Source organism: Bufo bufo, chromosome 5 (assembly GCF_905171765.1).
Source record: "Bufo bufo chromosome 5, aBufBuf1.1, whole genome shotgun sequence".
Classification (NCBI taxonomy): domain Eukaryota; kingdom Metazoa; phylum Chordata; class Amphibia; order Anura; family Bufonidae; genus Bufo; species Bufo bufo.
Window position 1 is genome coordinate 433,291,302 of NC_053393.1, and position 22,025 is coordinate 433,313,326.

At 35.1% G+C, this 22,025-nt stretch overlaps 1 protein-coding gene across 4 annotated transcripts; it reads left to right on the plus strand.

Annotated features, from left to right (window-relative positions):
- The first annotated feature begins 278 nt into the window (after window positions 1-278).
- SALL3 (spalt like transcription factor 3) lies at window positions 279-18,078 on the plus strand. 4 transcript variants are annotated; one of them, XM_040433489.1, is made up of 4 exons: window positions 279-1,100; window positions 11,016-13,958; window positions 14,175-14,515; window positions 16,829-18,078. In XM_040433489.1, exons 1-4 carry the CDS (start codon window positions 1,016-1,018, stop codon window positions 17,258-17,260), a joined length of 3,801 nt encoding a protein of 1,266 aa, XP_040289423.1. In that variant the 5' UTR covers window positions 279-1,015; the 3' UTR covers window positions 17,261-18,078. The 4 variants fall into 4 exon arrangements, with proteins under 4 accessions (XP_040289423.1, XP_040289424.1, XP_040289426.1 ...); XM_040433490.1 differs by having other exon boundaries at window positions 11,019-13,958; XM_040433491.1 differs by lacking the exon at window positions 279-1,100 and adding an exon at window positions 2,016-2,080.
- The last annotated feature ends 3,947 nt before the right edge of the window (window positions 18,079-22,025 follow it).

Below are 22,025 nucleotides of genomic sequence, written 5' to 3' on the forward strand. Positions count from 1 at the left end.
GTGAGATGCTGCTACCTGATGTCTAATGTCTGGCTGCACATGCTCCATATTAGCAGCTGGGAAATCCTGTAACACCCACTCTCAATAGGACGTGTGAGGGAGAGGGAGTGTGACACATGTACAAGTGCTGCACTTTCCTCTAACCTGGCTTCCCTCCCATCTCCTCCACCACCCACAGCAGAGCCCATCAGGGCCCACCCCTTCCCTGGCAGCTGTGCGAGAGCCGAGTGTGCTCCTCACAGGGTCCAGAGAGAAGGCTGTGCAGCCAGGGACGGGACGCTACCTCAGCCATACGCAGGAAGCCTGCCTGAGGAAAGTCAGCACACAACTCTGGAGAGCTCCAGGCTGTCATCTCCATCACTCCGGCTTTCACATTGATTGTTCCAAGTCCCTGCGCCGCCCCCCCTCTCCATCCCGTGTCCCTGGGAAGCTATCAATTACTCATCCACCTAAATCCATACATAAATACAACACGGTCGTCCCGATGTGATCGGCGGATGTGATCCTGCCAGTCTCCTGCTAGTCAGCTCCGAGGAAGGGGGACAGAGTTAAAGGAGAGAGAAGTGCAGGGGATGAGAGCACAAGGTCGTGTACATGGACTAGGGACACCAGAGTGAGGAGAAGGGGCAGGGGGGCAGCGCAGGAGCACACCGCCACAAAGTTTCCTTGGAAGACACAACAGACACCACAAAGGAAACCAGGGGTCACACAAACACGGCGTGTGCCCCGGACCCGGCGAGGATGTGACCTTCCTGCCTGTGTGTGTGTGCACCCGGGAGGAGAGACAGCAGCTAATTGCCGGAGCCCATCCCTCATCACTCCACCCCCCCTGAAGATAATCGCTGTGTATTATTCACCATTATACAGGCACATGCGCAGTGTGCTCCGCACCGGCACCGGCTCATTCCCCTTATTTTCCAACTCGGCTATTTGTGAACTATTTTTTTTTTTATTTGCCACTGATGTATCTGCAAAATAGCAGCGACGAGTCCCAGCTCCCAGCAGCAGTAGCAGCATGTCTCGTCGTAAGCAAGCCAAGCCCCAGCACCTGAAATCGGACGAGGACATCGGCACCACTGAGGTGCTCATTGACAGCAACGGTGAGTGACAGGATGGGGGTCCTTACCTATTATTTCCGAAAATCCACTTTTCTTCTCACAGCTCCCACTTATATAGCCATATACGACATGAGTCATATGGGAAAAGTACAGGAGCACAAGTCGTCATTCTATATACTAGTATTAGTAGATGTAATTTTATATAAATATTAGCATCAATAATAAAAATATTAGTATTAATGTAACATTGATAATTCTTTAATAGGCGTATGCATCCTCCATTATACACTATATATATATATATATATATATATATATATATATATTTACAAACTTTTACATTTGGCAAAACTCTTTTTTTATATTATCAGGATGGATAAACCTGTCAAATTATCTTAACTCTTATCTTAAGTTATCAGGACGCACAAAAGAAATAGCTCATTGACCAATTCAACTCTGCTACATCTGTACATAAATTCATCTCTGGTGTGTTTATTGCCTTTTGACATTCCGACATTGAAAGAAAAGTATTTTTATGAGTTGGAGGTGTAATATTGACAATCTTCCTAAAGCCTGATGCTTGACCAGGAGGTTGCACCTGCAGAGCAGACAATAGGTCAAGGCACCCTGGCTGCAGGGAGGACAGTGGCTGGTGGTGCTGGGATGGACAGGGCTTGTGTTTTGGTGGCAGGGGGTAGTGCCCTCTACAATAGGTGTAAGTGACCTCTCCTGGTTGCAGTACATGGGATACAAGAGTGGGGGAAAGTTCCAGTGATCAGCAGGAGCTTGTACCATCCCAGTCTGTGTCCTTCCCTGCAACTACTGGGGGAATAGAGAAGGGAGGAGGAGGAGGGGGCTCTGCTGATCTTGTTTTGGGGATGGAGAAAGATCGAGGCTTGTGAAAGCCTTTCCGGAAACATTGTGCATTCTCTTGATGTCTCAGACACACACACAAGAAGAGGCGCACTCCATGCCTGCCCCTGCCCTCTCTGCTAGGGAGCTGCTCCCAGGTTCAGCCAAAGGTGAGGGGACCCCTTGGGCAGGGGGTTGTTTTGGAAGCCGCACTGCTGCATGTAGTTAAAAGGTTACAAAGGACAGGGGTAGGTGGGGACTGGGAAACTGTAGTTTATCCCAGAGAGCACGCAGGAAGCTCCTCCATGGACTGATGACCCTGGACCTACTGTCCATACAGTCTTAGTTCATCTACCTAGGCATCAACACTCACCCAAAGCCATGGAACTCTCTTTACATTTATTCTGCACCCATGTCTTTTTATTTTTTATTATTACTTATATCAATAACCAGTTTTATATTAATTTCTACTTCTACTCGTAATTTTACTTTTGGATTTACTGATCTTTATATTAGTAGCCATGGAGGAGCAGAATAGTGTAGAACTTCCTAGTCACATTTCATAAAGTTTCCTGAGATGATGAGACCTTTGTGGCTGGTAAAGGCATCGTCTCCTAAAATGAGAAGAGATAATGTGGTGGGCTTCCTGCCTCCAAGTAGCCGTATCATGCTCACTAATGATAGAGGAGAGGTGTTGAGGAGGACAGGCCTTTCTCGCTGCGTGTCCTTTGAGGCTGCGAATCCCAGATGCTCCCCTTTTATTCTGTTAAACAGAACAAGCCATTGTGAGCAGCCCTCAGAAGAGTTTCCTGGATTTGGGAAGAAAGTATCTTTCTTGGAAGCTGTTTTTTTTTTATGGCTAACCGTGAGTCTTATCTGTGTAGCTGTGTCACTAGAGATTAGAGCAGCAGATATGCTAAAAGAACTGCTTGCATATGGTCTGTAGATTAAGGGCAAAAGGAGGTTTTTGTCATGGAAATGTTTTTTTGTTTACTTCATCACTTAGCATTTCTTACACTTGGTTTGTTTTGTATTGCACTCAATGACTACACGATCAAATGAATGGATTTATTTTTACGGAATGAGAAAGACAGCCTTTCCATCAAAGGGGGCTAACATTGCAGCCCAGCGAGAATTTTTTTTTAAGCTTCCTTATTGAGGGCTTTGAATAGCTTCAAAATCTCCTTTCAGTCTAACCACAAAAATTAAACTCTATAACTCTGCGACCGTTAACTGCATTGTGAAAGAGCAAAACTGGGTTGACAGCATTTCAATCCGTTAAAATGTCCCTTTTTAAATCGAAATGTATTTTCATAAAAATAATAATTAATAGCCTGAATAAACTTTTTGGGATGGTTGTGAAATCCTCATACCTAAAGATATCATTATAGATTCTTAATGAATAAATATTTTATCCTATACTTAATACAATGACATGAGGATTTTTATAAAAATGTATTCATATTGTAGAAAATTAATTTTGTCAAAAATTACAGTGAAAATAATTTATACAATTGCTAATATTCCTATTCCATTTAGCTGCACATTAGAAGTATAAATTCATAACTATGTCCAGCTTTCCATAGGTTCCCCAGTAGATATAGGGGGCTTATAGATGATACAGTCATATAATTTTATTACAGAATAATTTTATTTTATTTTCATGTTAGTTTTTTTCCTTGTACTATTATATAGCTTTCACTGAAACCTAATATTTCAAGCTCAGTAGAAACTAAACAGTTATTTAATGGAAGATAAAAAAAAAAAAGAATTATATGCATTATTTGTAATGCTAAAACAAATTGGATTTGATTCCAATTTAATAGCTTTTAATATATGTAATCAATTAACTGCTTATATCTGAACACCATCGATGTTGCTAAGTACTATCCGAGATGAGAAAATGTGGTATTTTATTAGGGGTTTGCTTTAGATCGATGACATTCACGTTTACACTTAAAAATTTAAAATGATATCTAATTATTATATTTATATATAATCCTTTAACTGACGTGTCAAAATCACATTAGTATTAGAGTGAAATGCAGTAGATCACAGCAGTGTGAGTAGTTTTTTATGCAGCTTCCAGTATATATTTAGTTCTTGCAAGTTAGAAGATAAAGCCAGGATCAGACATTGAAAGAGTTTTAGCTCGCTTTATGTTACAGCTTGAGTCAACCATCATTCTTAGAGGCTGTGATGAGCACTGAATAACAATGAGATGCTATACTCTTTACCCTAAAAAAAAACTTTCACATGAGTGATTGTTTTTAGATGAGTGGTGCGGTTTCACTTGCTAGTACAGGGGTGAAAAGTCCACCATTAACCATTCCAAATTTGTTAAACAAGTGGTTATTTTTATATTCAGTATAAGGGGAAATCTGGCAAATCTGGGTCAGGTTTCTTCATCATATACAGCTAATCCTAATGTTTTCTTCCTATTGGTCTTAAGTGACCAGAAGGATACTTCATTTTACAATTGAAGATTAGCTTTGAGGCAAAAAAGCAAAACAAAAACAAAAAACAAAGGAAATAAAATGATATAAGATTGGTTTTCACAGGTGGTGGATATAAAAATATACTAGAAAATTATTTATCTCTTTTTACTTTTGTATATATTTAGCAGCTTAAAATTTAAAAAATAACTAATATTTCCAACATTTTTTAACTCTGTAAAGTAAAAAAGGCCCATCATAAGAATGATAGGTTGCGGTTATGTTTTTTTTATAATATTGTATTACTTTTTTTGTATTTTGGGTTGCAATAAATACTCTTTTACACTTCTATGGTAAAATATGGAAATATATATTTTTGTGGGTTGTGTTTGCTTTTTCGCATCACCCTGTTTAAATTCTTTCAAGACAGCTATTAGTGTCTTATTTCTAAGCATTAATGCCCAGCATACACTAGAGATTCATTTTGTTTGGTGACATTGAAAAGGTGGGACTGCATGAAGTGCCAACAGGTTTCCAATGGCTTGTCCCTGAGGGTGGGTGTTTAGAAGTGCTTTGACAAGGCTGGCTGATTTAACCTTTGCCTGTTTTGCCCTGCCAGGGGTGGCCGCTAGATGTCAAGCTCATAATACAATTAGTACATCTGTGCAGTTGACCTTGGCAGCATGGTTGCTTCATTCGTGATAAGTGTTAACACTAGATTTGAGTGTTACCTAGAGATCCTGCTACATGCTACACAGTATGTGCCAACTGTCTGTAATAGGACTATTTAAATAGAAAGTCACTGCTGAAAATACCTATATACATCTATACATAGACAAGGATATATTACTGGCTATATACACTAATACATATTAATTTATCAAAGGACAAATAGTAAATATTAGTTTATTATTGCAAGCTTAAAAATGTATAATTCTAATCATATTTACTAGCGTTAGATAAAGCTAGATAGATATTGATCAATTACTTACAATATTTATTATATTATATATTTTACTATTAAACAACCCCTCTCAAGAACGTTTCAGTCTAAAAATGTAAAACTAATCATCCTAATACAATACAAATACATCTTAATATACAAATCTGCTTAATTCATGTTATCCACAGAGATATGAGCTTAGTAACTGCTCTGTAATGTTATAAACAATTAGACTTATAAAATGAATTGGGCCGGTTAACTAATTTTTTTGTTCGTTTTTGAAAACCATGACCCATGTACGTAGTGCACCTCCCTTCTGAGTAAATTACGTGACATACTATACTTAATTAAAATTATTCAGAGTCTAATTTAATAGGGAGCCTGAAGCTCCATCTAATATATTGTCTTCCCCGAAGGTATTGTCCTAAGTAATAAGCTTTAAATTAAAATATTTATTTTATAAATCATATGACAAAGGCTAAAAGAGAAGGAAAAACAGCACAATAGTATATAATATATACATAACAGATTTTGCCTTAAGCTTTAATTCAATTGCAATTACGGATTAGCTTCTTACAAAAATAGAAAAATTAAATTTTACTATCAAAAACAGCACAGTTTATTTAGACATTAGCAGATTGTTGCGCTCGAATGATCATATTTGTATATGTCAGGGATTTATATTTTAAAAAGCCATGATTTTTATCACGTTACCCTTCAATTGAACAAATAATAGCACCCAAATGAAATAATAATGCATTCTCCTTACGTAGTTAAGCACGATTCATAGCAATCTGCATATTTGGTAATGATATTGGAGATGCTAAGCTTGCCTCCTTGTGCAGTGTTTAAGTAGCTAATGGATTGCTTTCATGATGACAAAACTAAAAAGCAGGAAAATAAAAAAGGCAAGAAGACATTTGGTGACTATGCCACAGGTGGTTGTTACTTAACAAATTCTGAGATTTAGGCCACTGAATAGATTAATCTAAATATGCTAGGCCTATAACATTGTGCATAGCAATAGTGCCCTCCACTGTTCACTGTCATGTTGACAGCCATTGTGGCGTTTGAAAGAGGGCAAAAATTTCTATTGAGCCTGGAATTTCAACTACATTGTTGAACACAGTAGGGGTCTCTATTTGTCTCCTCCTGTTTCACAGCTTGGGCTCTGTATGCGATAATTCATCTTCTTTTATGGGAATCACAGCCATCATAAAGAGTTAAAAAGAATTAATTTGCAAGAAAACAAAATGTTCTCAGTTTCCTACAATTCAGTAAAAATCTGTCCTGAAATAGGAATGCCACTTTGCAACATAAGAAATTTATTTTCATGGATACACTTATACATACGTCTATACGCTACAGGGACCGATGATGCGCGTATATGCTGTTTTATGTCAAGACAGAGGTAATTGGCTGTAAGATTATCCTGAGTACATACAGCAATCCAGGCTGTGTTCATGAGCGTCTCAGTTACACAGAAAGGTAAAGGTATATAGCAATGCAGCATCTATATTTGTATAGTGACTGACCAGCTCATATAGACATCCATATAACAAGCTCCTTTAGACCCACCATTTAGACCCAATATTTTAACTTAATTGAAAGCCATGATATGCTAGGTCTCTGTGGTTTACTCTGGGCTAACTTACACCCATGGCCTATCATGCAGTGCTTTGAATTTAAATACACTGTATTATCATCTTAAATTGTAATAATCCAACATAGAATGATTTCGTCTTTTTCATAGAATAAAAGCCACTCGACATATTATTAACTGAGAGCTTTTTGTTTTTTTTGGTATAATTCCTAGTATATCTCAGAAGTGCGAGTTGTAAATAGGTCAGCCCCAGTGATCTACATCCTGCAGATCTATCTGATGAAATTGTAATAGTGTCCCTTCATTGATTAGAATGCTGACAGTTGTTCATGGATATAATGGAAAGTATTTTTTTAAATTAAAATGAGTCCAGCTTTGTACGCTCATGACCATGCAGTGAAGTATATGCCACCTTACATGTAGTGCTAGCATTCCTGTATGGTGTATTTTACTCTTTACTACAGGACATCCCCGTGTGGTCCTGTTCAGTACAAGATTTGCAACATATCAGAGTTTCCTAATCACCTGCCTTAAAAAATAAATTGGGAAAAACACATCATTGAAGTGAACTTCATGCAACTTTGGAGAGATATTTCTATTTCAGGCATAATTTTGCAAGTCCATTAAGGACCTCAGAGGCAATTAAATATTAAACAGGCCTGCTCAGCATAGTGCTCTTCGGTGTGTGTGACACCTCTCACTTACTCAAATTTTACTTAACTTAATTGGGAATACAGGAGAGTAGGAGACCTTAATATCTATATTAGTCGAATCCTTTACCATATCAAACAAAATTGCAATTCAAGTGCACTGCAAGATGTCGTTCAAAAGGCTGCCCTAAATCGGAGCAATGCTGCTTGCACTGGATAGTAATGGACGTATTTAACAGATAGATGGGCTGCTAATTGTGTCATTCCTGGACAGACCTTTATAGAGTATATGTTTCTGTATAGAGCCTTAGATCGAAACATATAGGTAGTATTATAGTTTGTCTTCTGTTTTTATTAATTTTGTTTGGAAATTTGGATTCTTTTTTTCTTTAGTCAGTGTCTGATTGGTGTGTTTCTGGGTGTAATCTGGGTGTAATCTATATCTCATATCTATCTATCTATCTATCTATCTATCTATCTATTTATCTATCTATCTATGTATATCTATCTCATATCTATTAATCTATCTCATATATTTATTAATCTATTTTATATCTTTATCTATCTGTCTATCTATAGTGTATCTATCTATCTATCTATCTATATGTATATCTATCTCATATCTATTTATTCATCTATTTTATATCTCTATCTATCTGTCTATCTCTATGTATATCTAACTGATATATATTTATTAATCTATCCCATATCTATCTTTGTCTACCTTTATCTATCTATCTGTCTATCTTCCTCATATCTATCAATCTTTATCTCTATCTATATCTCATCTACGTATCTATCACAGTGAGTTATTGTTTCATACAAAATACAAGAATTTACTATCCACCTGTTTCACAGTTAGTGAAATTGATATTTGGAGGCACATAATATTAGAGCTGATAATCTTCATGTACATGGTCATGGAGGTAATTCAGCGCACTACTGTTTCACCAGAATACATTAAAAATCAAAACAATCCAGGCAGTGTTAATTCATCCAATTCTACAGGAAACCACTTGAAGAGAAACATGCCTCTTGTATTTTTAAACTGCTATAAAAAAGCCAATTCTCAGTGACCAATTCTGAACATGATAGTGTGTTTGATTAAAAAAAAAAGTGCTCCACAGCTGCTCTCATTACTACACACAACATTCCTGCGGAATGGATCCAAAAGTAGACTCAAAGTAGTAAAATAGTTTTCACCTTCGACATTCTGGTAGGGCTCGCATCTAAAATTTATGCAATTTTAAAATTTATCACCAATGACGGTATAGCAGGAAAATATATAACACCTCAATCAAAATTTAATTCTACAGAAGAAATTAATGTATATAATTATTGTTTTATTAGCCTGTATGATAATGGATTCAAACATATCACATGGGCATTTTAACTTATGATAACACATATGGGTACATTTAGCAACTGCTACTAACAAATAGATATATATTATAAATATATATATATATATATATATATATTCAAATTAGCCTTCAGAATTGAACATACCAATATATTTAATACTCTGTAATTTGTAACATTTACCTATTTTTCAAAATTAGTTTTTTGCATTAAATGTTTAAAATATTATTTTATAGATTTGAATTTTACGGTACTTTGTATTATAAATCTTCTTATAATTCCATTTCTACCCATTGTAAAAAAAGGGTTAAATAAATGTACCTGCTTCTACCAAGCATTTGATAAATGCCTATTCTATGTTAGTTTTATATTGTTCTATAATCAACGTAATGTTAATATTGGAGTTAATATTTTAAGCCAGATAATGTTTTTTATTTAATCCAGAGGGTAATATCTATAGGATAGTTAAAAAAAAAGGTGTTAAGAAGATAAGAAAAAATATATATAACTATAAAAATGTGTGTTTATGTCAAAATGCATTTTCCATTTTGATGGTAGCACTAAAATTAAAAAATTGCTAAAATGTAAAATACTGTAATTGGGTAGCACATAGTAGCTTGAAACAGATTTGCTACCAATTCTATATTTTATGTCTGCAATAGTGTGCTTACAGTATAGGTTTGATTTATCCATCTCTGCCATTCAACACTACACTTTCTGACTGCTACTGTCTGTTCTGTCAGACTAAAAAAAAATCATATGCCTATAATATGCAGAGAAGCAATATGAAGTTATTGAGCAATGGGTGTGCATTCCTACCGAGCAGCTTTTCAAATCCTAGAAATGTTTTTAGTTTTTTTTTATATGTTCATCTCTCATTCCAGCACAGCTATTTATTTGATCAGGTGTGAATTAGAATTCTGTTCATTAAACATGCTTGTTATTCAGCACAAGAGGGTAACGCAAGTCAGAGGAAGTGACTGCCTACAACAGTAATTAAACATGTGTAACCAATTAGTGGGTTTTCTACAATGGCACAAGCATATAATTTACAGAGCCTTTCCATAAGAATAGATGAAAATAGGTACAAAACGTGTGTCTGACTGCAGCATACTTATGTTTAAACATGTCAGCAGAAATGTAGTTTAAATATGTAATTCTTAGTTTGTTCAGAAATCTGTGAACTCGATGCTGTGTCGTAATAACATATAATTTTAGTTTCCTGCTAATGAAATATGGCATTTGACAGCATCAATTATTTTTGTAGAGGAATAGCAGTTAAGTGTCAGGTATAATTTTTTTTTTTTCCGAAAATACGATTCCCATCCAGCGCTTAGCCTTTATCCAGTCACAGCTAGGGAAGCAGTTTGCACATATAGGAACTTTATTTTCAAGCTGACAATATGTCTTTAAAAGATCTTAATGTTTAGGCCGAAGGTTTGATGTAAATATGATCTTCAAGCTTTGTTGCGATAAGTACAAACAAGCACAACTAGATTTAGTAATAGTTACCCTACTTAAATCATGGGTAACGGTATGTATTAATATTTAGTTATAGTAAAAGCAGCTATACATATATTCTTATTGATCTAACCGTTATATAGAGTAACATAAATCTGATGCGTCTCTGCTATAGATAAAGACAATGCAAAGAAATAGAGACTATACTGGTTTGGTTTGTGTTGTCAAGCACTGCTTCAAGTTTGAAAGGTTACAGATTAGTTTAGCAATGCTAACTGAACTGGCAAAGGCATCTATAATTTTGCTGGAAATTAGGAAGCTTGATGCTAAAGGGGAATCCTAATGAGCCCATCAAAAGCTTGATTTGTACCCAACAGACAAGGTTGCTGTGAATTGTATGAAAATATTGGAAATCAATGTCTTGTATGGAATTTCATTAAGAAGCAGCATCCACAAATTGATAGAGCTTCATAATTTGATGGATTGTGCAAAGAAAAATATTAGCTAGGTAAAAGGAGTCATAGAAAATTGTTAAAGTGGGGTAATTTGTACAAAATAAAAAGTATTGATTTTACTAGTGCAAAATTTTCAAATGTAGACTACTTTATCTTTTGGCTTAATAGCTTATGCTGTCTTTTCCTTTACTTTTAGCAGTACCTGGTGAAGGACCAGATGATGGGGACAGCGGGAATGAAAGCCGAAGTGGAAGTGAGGAGACCAATGTTTGTGAAAAATGCTGTGCTGAATTCTTCAAATGGACTGACTTCTTAGAGCACAAAACAACCTGCACTAAAAACCCTCTTGTGCTGATTGTAAATGATGATGTAGCAGCATCAGCCTCAGAAGAGTTTCCCGAGCCATCTCCTGCAAGCTCTTCAAGTGATCACGCAGAGAGTGAGACTGCAGAGGAAACTGTCCAGGTAGAAAATAATGAAACTTGTGATATAAAAGAAGCAGAAAAGGAAGAGGAACCCATGGAGGTTGAAACCACTGAAGAAAAAAATTTCCCAAATCAAGAAGCCTCAAACACTTCTACTCCTCTACCTCAGATACCTGATCCATCTTCCATGACTAATTATAACATGCCAAACACTAATGTTACGTTAGAGACTTTACAAAGTACAAAAGTGGCAGTTGCACAGTTTTCACAGAATGCACGTTGCATAGGTGGTACAGGTGCTGCCACTGCAGCGACAGCTATGGCAATTCCAATGATTCTAGAACAATTGATGGCACTGCAACAGCAGCAGATCCACCAGCTGCAACTTATTGAACAAATACGCAGTCAGGTTGCACTGATGAATCGACAGTCACTACGTCCTCCATTGACCTCCTCAGTTCCGGCACAAAATCCTCCAATTCCAACACCCAGTCAGCTGCAGAGCTTTACTGCACATTCAAGCCTTCAGTTAACACCTGTAGTCCCACCCATCCTCACAGGATCAGTATCTAACAATCAACCACCATCATTTGAAAATCCACAACACACATCACAACCTGCCTCTGGAGCAAGTACCCCAAATATCCCATGTTCAGTTTCCTGTACACCAACAGACACAAGCACATCATTATCAACTAATGTTAAATCAACATCAGTAACCCCTAGTCCTGTGCCCAATACAACGACCAGTACTTCTTATCCTCAGAGCTCATCTACTCCTCCATCCATTGGACATGGACATGGAAATATCCTCACTTCACCTTCCAGTTTGCCAAGCCCACTTCTACCTCAAAGTTCTTCAAACAGCGTGATCTTTCCCAATCCACTTGCAAGCATAGCTGCAACTGCTAATGCATTAGACCCCCTTTCTGCACTTATGAAACATCGTAAAGGAAAGCCACCTAATGTATCAGTATTTGAGACTAAATCTACTTCTGAGGACCCATTTTTTAAACATAAATGCAGATTTTGTGCCAAGGTCTTTGGGAGCGATAGTGCTTTACAGATCCACTTGCGTTCTCATACAGGGGAAAGGCCTTTTAAATGTAATATATGTGGAAATCGGTTTTCCACAAAGGGAAATTTAAAAGTTCATTTTCAGAGACATAAAGAAAAGTATCCCCATATTCAGATGAATCCATATCCTGTTCCAGAATATCTTGACAATGTCCCAACTAGTTCTGGAATACCATATGGAATGTCTCTTCCTCCTGAAAAGCCAGTAACAACATGGTTAGATAGCAAGCCAGTATTACCAACAATTTCAACATCTATTGGGTTGCAACTCCCCCCTACAATACCAGGTGTTAACAGCTATGGTGATTCACCAAGCATTACCCCAATGAACAGATCACCTCAACGGCCATCTCCTGCATCAAGTGAATGCAACTCTTTTTCTCCAAGCATAAATCATACAGAAAATTGCATGGTAACATCTGCAGAATCTCCACAATCTGCTCCACCAGCCACAACTACTGTCCTAAAAACTGAACCTATTGCCCTTCCTCCTACAACTCCAAGAACAGCTGAACAGACTGCAACTGGACAGATATCCTCTCCAGTGACAACATCTATTCCCACGCTAACAGACTCCAGTATATCAACAAGCCTCCCAAATCCAGTGCTTCCATCTATGCCTGAGCAGTTCAAAGCAAAATTTCCATTTGGTGGTCTTCTAGAGTCTATGCAAACATCAGAAACATCAAAACTGCAACAACTAGTTGAGAATATTGATAAAAAAATGACAGATCCAAATCAATGTGTCATTTGTCACCGAGTGCTTAGTTGCCAGAGTGCTCTTAAGATGCATTACAGAACCCATACAGGAGAGAGACCATTTAAATGCAAAATTTGTGGACGTGCTTTTACTACTAAAGGAAATTTGAAAACTCATTTTGGTGTTCATCGGTCAAAACCTCCATTAAGAGTTCAACATTCATGTCCAATTTGTCAGAAAAAGTTTACGAATGCTGTTGTTCTGCAGCAACATATCCGTATGCATATGGGTGGACAGATTCCAAATACCCCCTTACCTGAGGGCTTCCAAGATGCAATGGACTCTGACCTTTCCTATGATGAAAAGAATCTTGAAACACTGAGCAATTATGATGAGGACTTTGATGATTCTATGGATGATGATTTTGACATGAAAGATACTGCAAATGACTCTTCCAAGCCACTGATACCATACTCTGACTCATCACCTTCCTCGCCTCCCACTGTAATTTCAAGTATTGCTGCTTTAGAAAATCAGATGAAAATGATTGACTCTGTTATGAGTGCACAGCAATTTATTGGTTTAAAAACCTTAGAAAATGGATCAGGTGAAAGTGATCGCTTAAGCAACGATTCTTCATCTGCCGCAGGTGATCTTGAGAGCCAAAGTGCAGGCAGCCCTGCAATGTCTGAGACCTCTTCATCAATGCAGGTTTTGTCACCTGCACATAGTCATAGTGAAAGCATCAGATCAAAATCTCCCCATGTAATCAATCAAGAAGAGCCATCAGAACTACAGCTTAAGACAGAAAAGCCTGAAAGTCCCATGCCCACCCCAGAAACTGAAGGTGCACTGGATCTGACATCCACCAACCCTGTGAGACCAATCATCAAAGAAGAGGCCCCTTTTAGCCTGCTGTTCCTGAGCAGAGAACGTGGTAAGTTTAAAAGTACTGTTTGTAATATCTGTGGCAAGCCTTTTGCTTGCAAAAGTGCTTTGGAAATTCACTACCGCAGTCATACTAAAGAACGGCCATTTATTTGTACAGTCTGCAATCGTGGGTGTTCCACTATTGGTAATTTAAAACAACACTTACTGACACACAAATTGAAAGAGCTCCCATCTCAGTTATTTGAACCCAACTTTACTCTAGGTCCCAGCCAAACTACTACTAGCCTGGTCACCAGCACAGCGCCTGCCATGATCAAAATGGAAGTGAATGGTCACACCAAGCCGATCTCATTGGGTGAAGGTCCTCACCTTCCAGCTGGAATCCAGGTTCCTGCTGCACCACAGACAGCGATGAGCCCAGGCATCACTCCTATGCTGGCACCCCCTCCACGACGAACTCCCAAGCAACACAACTGTCACTCGTGTGGAAAGACCTTCTCTTCAGCAAGTGCACTACAGATACATGAACGTACTCATACTGGTGAAAAGCCATTTGGTTGCACAATCTGTGGTAGAGCATTTACCACAAAAGGGAATCTTAAGGTAAGGTGAAATCTCTCCAGTCATACAAAAGAAAAAACGGATTTGGGGAAAAAAAGATGTCAGTCAATTACATTTGCAAGTTTAAGAATTTGTTTAGATTGAAATGTCATTGTCATTTCATAAAACAAATGACATGTTCTAAAGGTTACCAAGGAAAAAACAGGCATAGTTGTGCCCAAATGCTTTGCACGTATGAGAACTCTGTACGCACATGCTGCAGATGAGCCCTTGAACGATCATTAATATAGTCTATAAACCATATGCAGCTGTAATTTCAATTTAGTTTGGTAAACTTTGCAGTTTACCAGGTCCATGTGAATGTATTCAATGCCTTTCCAAACAAGTAGATGAAACAGTTTAAGATTAACTATATATAATACAACGGTCATGTTATGACAATGACTTAAATCCACAAGCCTTTAAATTCTGTAAAATTTTGCTTTATAGAAAAATCACCCCAGAGGCACATTTACTTTGTCCCAAATTCCTAATCATGAGCGCACTGTAGCTAATGCTTATAGGACTGATGTTTATATCATTTATTATGTGTGTATGTAGAATCATTTGTCTTTCATGAAAAAAGATAATACATTTGTCACAGAGTAAGAAAGAAAATATTGCAATTTTTCATATTTGTTAATGAAAACCATCACAGTTATTTGCTATATATTTTGTTATTTTGATTTTTGTCAATTCAAATCAAATTAATACTTATTTGACATGGAAAGCAGTTGTAAATTATTATATCTGAGCCATGATATAAAATACGCACAGGTCATTTAGGTCCTCACATAACATGATATTTTATTAAAATACCATTTCTTTCTTACAATAACTTTTTATAATACTGCGTTTGCTTTGTATATATTTTATATCTTTTCATATTGGAGCTGTACATCAGAGTAATTTTTTTTTTCTGTACAGCAATCTGATTTTGCATTGTTGTTGTTGACTGTGTTTGGGATTAAACCTTCTAACTCTTTGATCCTTCCAAGCGCTACATCTACAATGTTTAATTGATTAAGTAGACAAAATGTGCTACGTCACTGTGTGTATTAACTCAAAGTCATCTCCCAAAAAATTTTTTTTTTTTAACCATGCAGAATCATTATGCAGCTTGGAGACCTTTCCATTAGGAATAATTGGCAAATGTAAATCTCCCTTAGAGTCTAGAATCTTAACATTCCATGAGCACCTAATTGACTGAAGCTGCTACCCTCTTTCTAATGGATATTTATAGTAGTTCAAATAGGCTTTTAAAAATGAGCCAACAAAGTTAAAAAGTGATTTTTTTGCATATGAGTAATGACATGACATCACAATATTTGCTCATGTATCAAAACAGAGAACTCCGGCCTCTATCTATCTATACAGACGTATGGAGTTAGTAGAAATCCCTTGTTCTTTCCTGGGCAATTCCCAATTTTTTTAGTTCTCAAATGTTTGTTTGTTTTTTTTGCCTTGACCATATAAGTTTAAAAAACACAAATATTCCACATGAAAAGGTCTCAAATATGTATCTAGTAGATAGATAATAAAATGCTAAAATATTATTTTTACCATTGGTGCATAAAATATTTATGGGATTTAGATATAGAGAGATCATCACCGCTGCCAACTCCCTCTAGGTATAAGGCAGGTTTCCTTAGCCATCTGGATATTGAACAAGCCATTGAATGATTTACTTTATTATTCTAGAGGTTTTGAAAATAGTTTTTTTAAGTGAAATGATCTTTGTTTGTGCTGCCTGCTACTGTATGTTTTCTTGTTTCACAATATACCTATGTAGAAGAGGAATGGCTGTTGGCTTGTTATTCTATGCACCTGCAATCTATAATTGCAGACCTCACAGTGGCATTTTGGAAGAATTTCCTGCACTAGTTTTGCAATTTAGAAAAAACCGAAAAATATATTATATATATATATATACATATATATATATATATATATATATATATATATATATATATATATGTATATGAATAACCATTGGCAGTATGTGAATTCCATTAGGATAAATTATTAAACTGGTCAAAAACAGAATTTACATTTTCAGACACAGATATAACCTTGACGATTTACATTATTATGGGTTGTGGTATTAGGGTTATTGTGTTTTTTTCTAGGCATCAGTTCTAATAAAATATCCTAGCTGTTTTGGCATTGAATAGAGACACATCTGACAAGTGTAATTTTGTTGGTAAAATATTGTACATATGTTTTTTTCACTAATTTATTTCCTTTATTTTTATTACATACAATGAATATATTGAAATCTATATGCTTTGTTTTTTGTGTCTTTTCTGTGCATAGGTCCATATGGGGACTCACATGTGGAATAATGCTCCTGCAAGACGTGGTCGTAGACTTTCTGTGGAAAATCCCATGGCTTTGCTAGGAGGAGATGCACTGAAGTTTTCTGAAATGTTTCAGAAAGATTTGGCAGCTCGAGCGATGAATGTCGACCCAAGCTTTTGGAATCAGTATGCTGCTGCTATCACGAATGGGCTGGCTATGAAAAACAATGAAATTTCTGTTATACAGAATGGAGGCATACCCCAGCTCCCAGTCAGTTTAGGTGGAAGTGCAATTCCACCTTTAAGCAACATGTCCAGTGGGATGGACCGAACGCGTACTGGTAGCAGCCCCTCTATCATTAGCTTGGACAAAATGGGCTCGGATTCTATTGTAAGTCGACCATTCACACGGTTTATTGAGGAAAACAAGGAAATTGGCATAAACTGAGTGCAATTAAGAACACAAAACTATCCAAGACTCCTCTCCTCATGTGTTGTACTATTTGTTGTACAGTTTTTTTTCTGAACTTATCACAGTGACCTAAACCCATATTCCTACTGTCCCTTTCCCATAGCAGAAATGCAGAGAGACTTGTGGATGCTTAAGAGATGTGTTTTCAAGATTGTGCATGGTACTTCTAGCAGTTAAACTGACTGGAATGGACTTTTTCCTCTTTAAACATTATTCAAAGTTCATTGAATAGCAAGTGGACCCGGGGACCCAAAAGCTGTTTGTGTTTCATATGAGATGATTCAACTTAAAAAAAAAAAAAACAATGACTTCTTTGTCCAAATTAATTGCTGGCTTTGTTCACATTAGATATAAACTTGAAGTCTATTTGTAAGGATTCTAATACAGTACTAAATAATCTGAGTTTAGTATTCCCAAATGCTGTCTATTATTGCAGTATCCTTGCCTGTAATATTTATAATAACTTTATGCGGGTACTAAAGATGAAAAAAAACGAGGCCCATTCTTTAGTGATATTTTGTACAGCAAGATACATCAGAATTTGTGACTTTTTTTGGGCTATAATTCAGTGATGTTTATTCCAATGCAGGCAAAATTGTGACATTTTATTTGGACGATAGCATGCTATACATGTGTGAGTATCTGTCTGTAACAAATTCTTTTATTTAAGTATTTGTAGCTGCTATGTGGACAGTCATTCAATATAAAAGAGAAAATGTATGGAGAAATGGTTTGATGGTTGGAAAGCCACTCACAGTCAAAACTTTTTCACTCTAAAGTATTCACATCATAGGAAGCTGTGAATAAAAAAATCTTCATGTTAACTTCACTGTACAATAAAAGGTAATGTTTGTATATTGTGTTTGCAAACTCTTAATTTATAATGTTGCCCTTTCAGTATTTTTTACTTAGGGAAATTTGTAGATACTATGAAAAAAAGTGACCAATTATGTGAAGTCATTGGGTCGAAGTCACATAAGGTAAAAAGAAAAAAAATGGAACTTAAATAATGGTTTGTCTGTTTTACTTTCTTTAGAAGAATAGCCTGGTCAGAACTGTCGGGCCTACACAGTGTGATACATCAATAATTTTTTTGGATTATAATGTAAGACACAATTGAACTAAAAATGTATTTTTCCTATACATTATCCATAGCAGACTTGCGAAAATTTCGACATATTCACTTTTTCATTTCAGTTTCTTCCTATAAGGTGACATCAATAGAGAAAACAAAATAAATATAAACTATGAGAATATGTGTTCCGGTTATTAATTGGCAATTGATTTAATTGCCAATTAATAACCAGAACACATATTCTCATAGTTTATATTTATTTTTCTCATTTCATTTAATCATTGCTATGGTAAAATGGTCGACTTTATATATTAAGAAAATTGAAGAGATACAGAAATAAAGAATGACGGCTATCGTATGTCGCTATATACATTGAACACAGTCAGTACTCAGTGGGTGACATTTACATATTGTGCATAGTATTTGAGTGACTATAGTCAAATAAAAGCATCTTTTTATAATGTTGAGTTTACTCATTAGACCCCTTCCATCACAAATTATTTATTGGCATCCTATTTAAAACAATTTTTTTATCGTAAACTAATTAAAAAAAATATGTTGAATTATAGTTATGACATATAAAGTACCATTTACGTTTAAATGTTATTTTAATGTGTCTACATGGCTAATTAGAAATAGTGAATATGACATTTACCAGAATATTTTATCTCACTTGTTTTGTCATTTTTGTGGAAATAAATACACAATGCTACGGTACATATGCATATTGAAAAACCCTTCACAAAGGATGTCTAAAAGTATATACAAAGCTTGTACAAGCAAATCCTAATGGCATCTTGTGAAATTAGATCTTTGTTTCAGACCATGGGTGATATTTTGAGTGATACAAAAAAAATAATCCAGAACATATTTTTATACTGCAGTACGTTTTAGAGACAATAAACTACTTGAAACATGGGCCTAAAAAGCATGATTTTTTGAACTTCTTTAATTTTTGGGATAAGACAGGCACTGATCCTTAATGATGTCTTGGTGTAGGCCGTGGAAATGAAAAAATGCTGGAAAGAATTCTGTGTGAATTGTGTTGCTGGACTAATATGTAAAATGTAATAATTCATAAATTATAACTGATAACATACAATACCGGTATATGCACAATACCATTCTCTATTTTTTCAGTGTCCAACCAGATTTTTTACACTTTTTAGTGATGCAAAGGCCATGCCCATGATACAAATTTTCACTCTGTTAGCAGAAAGTAATTTTGTTGTGAGAAACTTCTGGTTAAAAATTTAACATAAACAACTTTTACTTGACAATACTGAAAACAGCATCCCATCAGATTCTTGATTTACAGTTAAGACAATTATTGAGCCCAAAGCTTCTTAATGTATTAAAAATGTTTTATGAAGATGGACACAAGAATACATTTTTCCTTTTTATGGATTCAAGTAAAAATACAACTTTAGGTCATGAGTTTAACTATAGTAATAAAGGAAAAATATATCAGACTATTAATACATTGACCAATTTATGAGCAGCAAAATAAAAGTAGAATCTACTGTATAACATAGCAAAATGAAAGAAACATGTGGAAACAGAAAAAAAAGCAGATGAAGCTACAGATAGTCTACTGCTTTGCCCACATAGAGTTAATCTACCTGGACTCAGTTTAGTTTCTTTCTTGTTAGCGATAAAGCTACACAGTACTCCATTTTCAATTTTAGAACAGACCTAAATAACACTCAGCGCTGCACATCTTATATATTATTAGTGGATGTGGCATACAGGAAAATCTAGGCCTTAAAATGAACACTTCCATAAAAAAAATGAGAAATACAGTCTTATTAGTCTGTTAAAATGTTATGTTTTTTTGTGGGGTGGGTATGCAGTTTAGCTTACGTTTTTGTTAGACTTTGTATGAGAATTTGTTTTCCTTATTTGTGAACCGTTAAATTAAAGGTTTACATTCTACATACAATAACAAATTTGCTGACTACTAAAAATTGAGCTATAATATTTGCCATTTTTATATTATGTAAAATTCTATTTTAGAGTGAAAAACTTGATCTCAGTATCATTATGAATATCACTGGTATTAATATGAAAATAATTTCATAAATCTAATACCGAAAACTAATTTATAAACACAATATTATTTATACACTAGTAAAATTTGCCATTATAAGGAAATATTAGCCTTCAAAGTTCAATAAAATGCAGTAATGTGATTTATTTTATTACCTTTTTTTAAAAATTATCACTACCTTCTTATGCAAAATATGCCGGTACATTTTTTATGTTCTGTTCACATGAAACCAATATCTAAAGTCTCTATACTTCAATAGTTTAGTGAAGGAAAACCAAACCATATAAATTCATACCAATTTATAATAATCATAATAGTATTTTTAATAGGATTCACACAATGAAACAAGGCAAGTTATTATATTATCATCATACTAAACAATCATATATGGAAAAACAACTTGGACAAAACCAAGGAGATTGAAAATGGTTAAAATAAAATAATAATAGAATATTCACTGATTACAACAATATATGGTAAAAAAGAATAATGATTAAGATAAAACATAATACACACAGTAGTCTGAAAATAATCACTAATAAAAAATATTTTGTAAAGATAATAATGAATATGATATGATAACATAACAGAATATTATCAATATTTGACCATTAAAATATCTCTGTATTCTAAGGAAATTTCTATTATATAACCCTATCATATTTAAAGAAAATTAATTTGTATTCCATTGTTCATGACAATATTTTATAACTGTATATAACATAGTACATACAAAGTTATTGTTTTATCATAGGTTGGCCTGAAGCATAAGAATCTTTATAATTCAATTCTGCAAAAAGCAAAAAAAACTGTTCGGCTTAAAGGTTAAAAAAAAATAAAATGTTACATAATGGATCCTATATGGAAATGTAGCTTTCACAAAAACTGCACTGTTTTCTAGTCTATAAGTGAGCACTACGGCATAAAAAGCTTGACAATGTAGACAAAAGTCTACCCAACTTTTCATGGTGTTTTAAATGCTTGTTTATACCACAGTCTTCATAAAAATACTGTTAAAAAAATAAGCTACAATAAAGATTTTTTTTAAAATAAAATAATATTATAAGCACTGTATTATTATGTTATACGAAATATACATAAAAAATACAATTAAATCAGGATAAGATCCCCCGCAGTTACATCTAAAAAAATGTAATGCTCACGTAGTTTTTATTTATTTCCAAGTGTATTTTCTTTGCTGTAAAAACTGCAGCAAATAAAATAAATTGTTATAAATGTGAAGATTATAATTGAAATAAAAATGTTACTCATTTTCAGAAGAAAAATGTTCTAAGGGCTTCCATATCTATCCTGTTTTTGTGATGATTAGAAATGCAAGAGAAATAAACCCATGTGGTACAATAACCATAGTTTCCATAGAAGCAATTACATAGAACTGCTTTTGCATCAATAACTGCATCTTCCAATCACTGCATAATGCAAATTGGTCTCCATCCTTACATTGCTTTCAGTGGAAGTTTTAGTCTCTACCAAAAGGATCTGTAGTTTTTGAATCTAATATTTAACCTGTTCTAGTACTGCTTAAAGACCTTTATGATGGTAGCAATGCTACAATTGTAAGATAATGTCCCTAGAACACAAGGGAACAAATAGTA

Coding starts and splice junctions, on each gene's coding strand:
- SALL3 (XM_040433489.1), top strand. CDS start 1,016: ATGTCTCGTCGTAAGCAAGCCAAGCCCCAGCACCTGAAATCGGACGAG. Junction 1,101..11,015: donor GGTGCTCATTGACAGCAACG/GTGAGTGACAGG, acceptor CTTTACTTTTAG/CAGTACCTGGTGAAGGACCA. Junction 14,516..16,828: donor CCACAAAAGGGAATCTTAAG/GTAAGGTGAAAT, acceptor TTCTGTGCATAG/GTCCATATGGGGACTCACAT.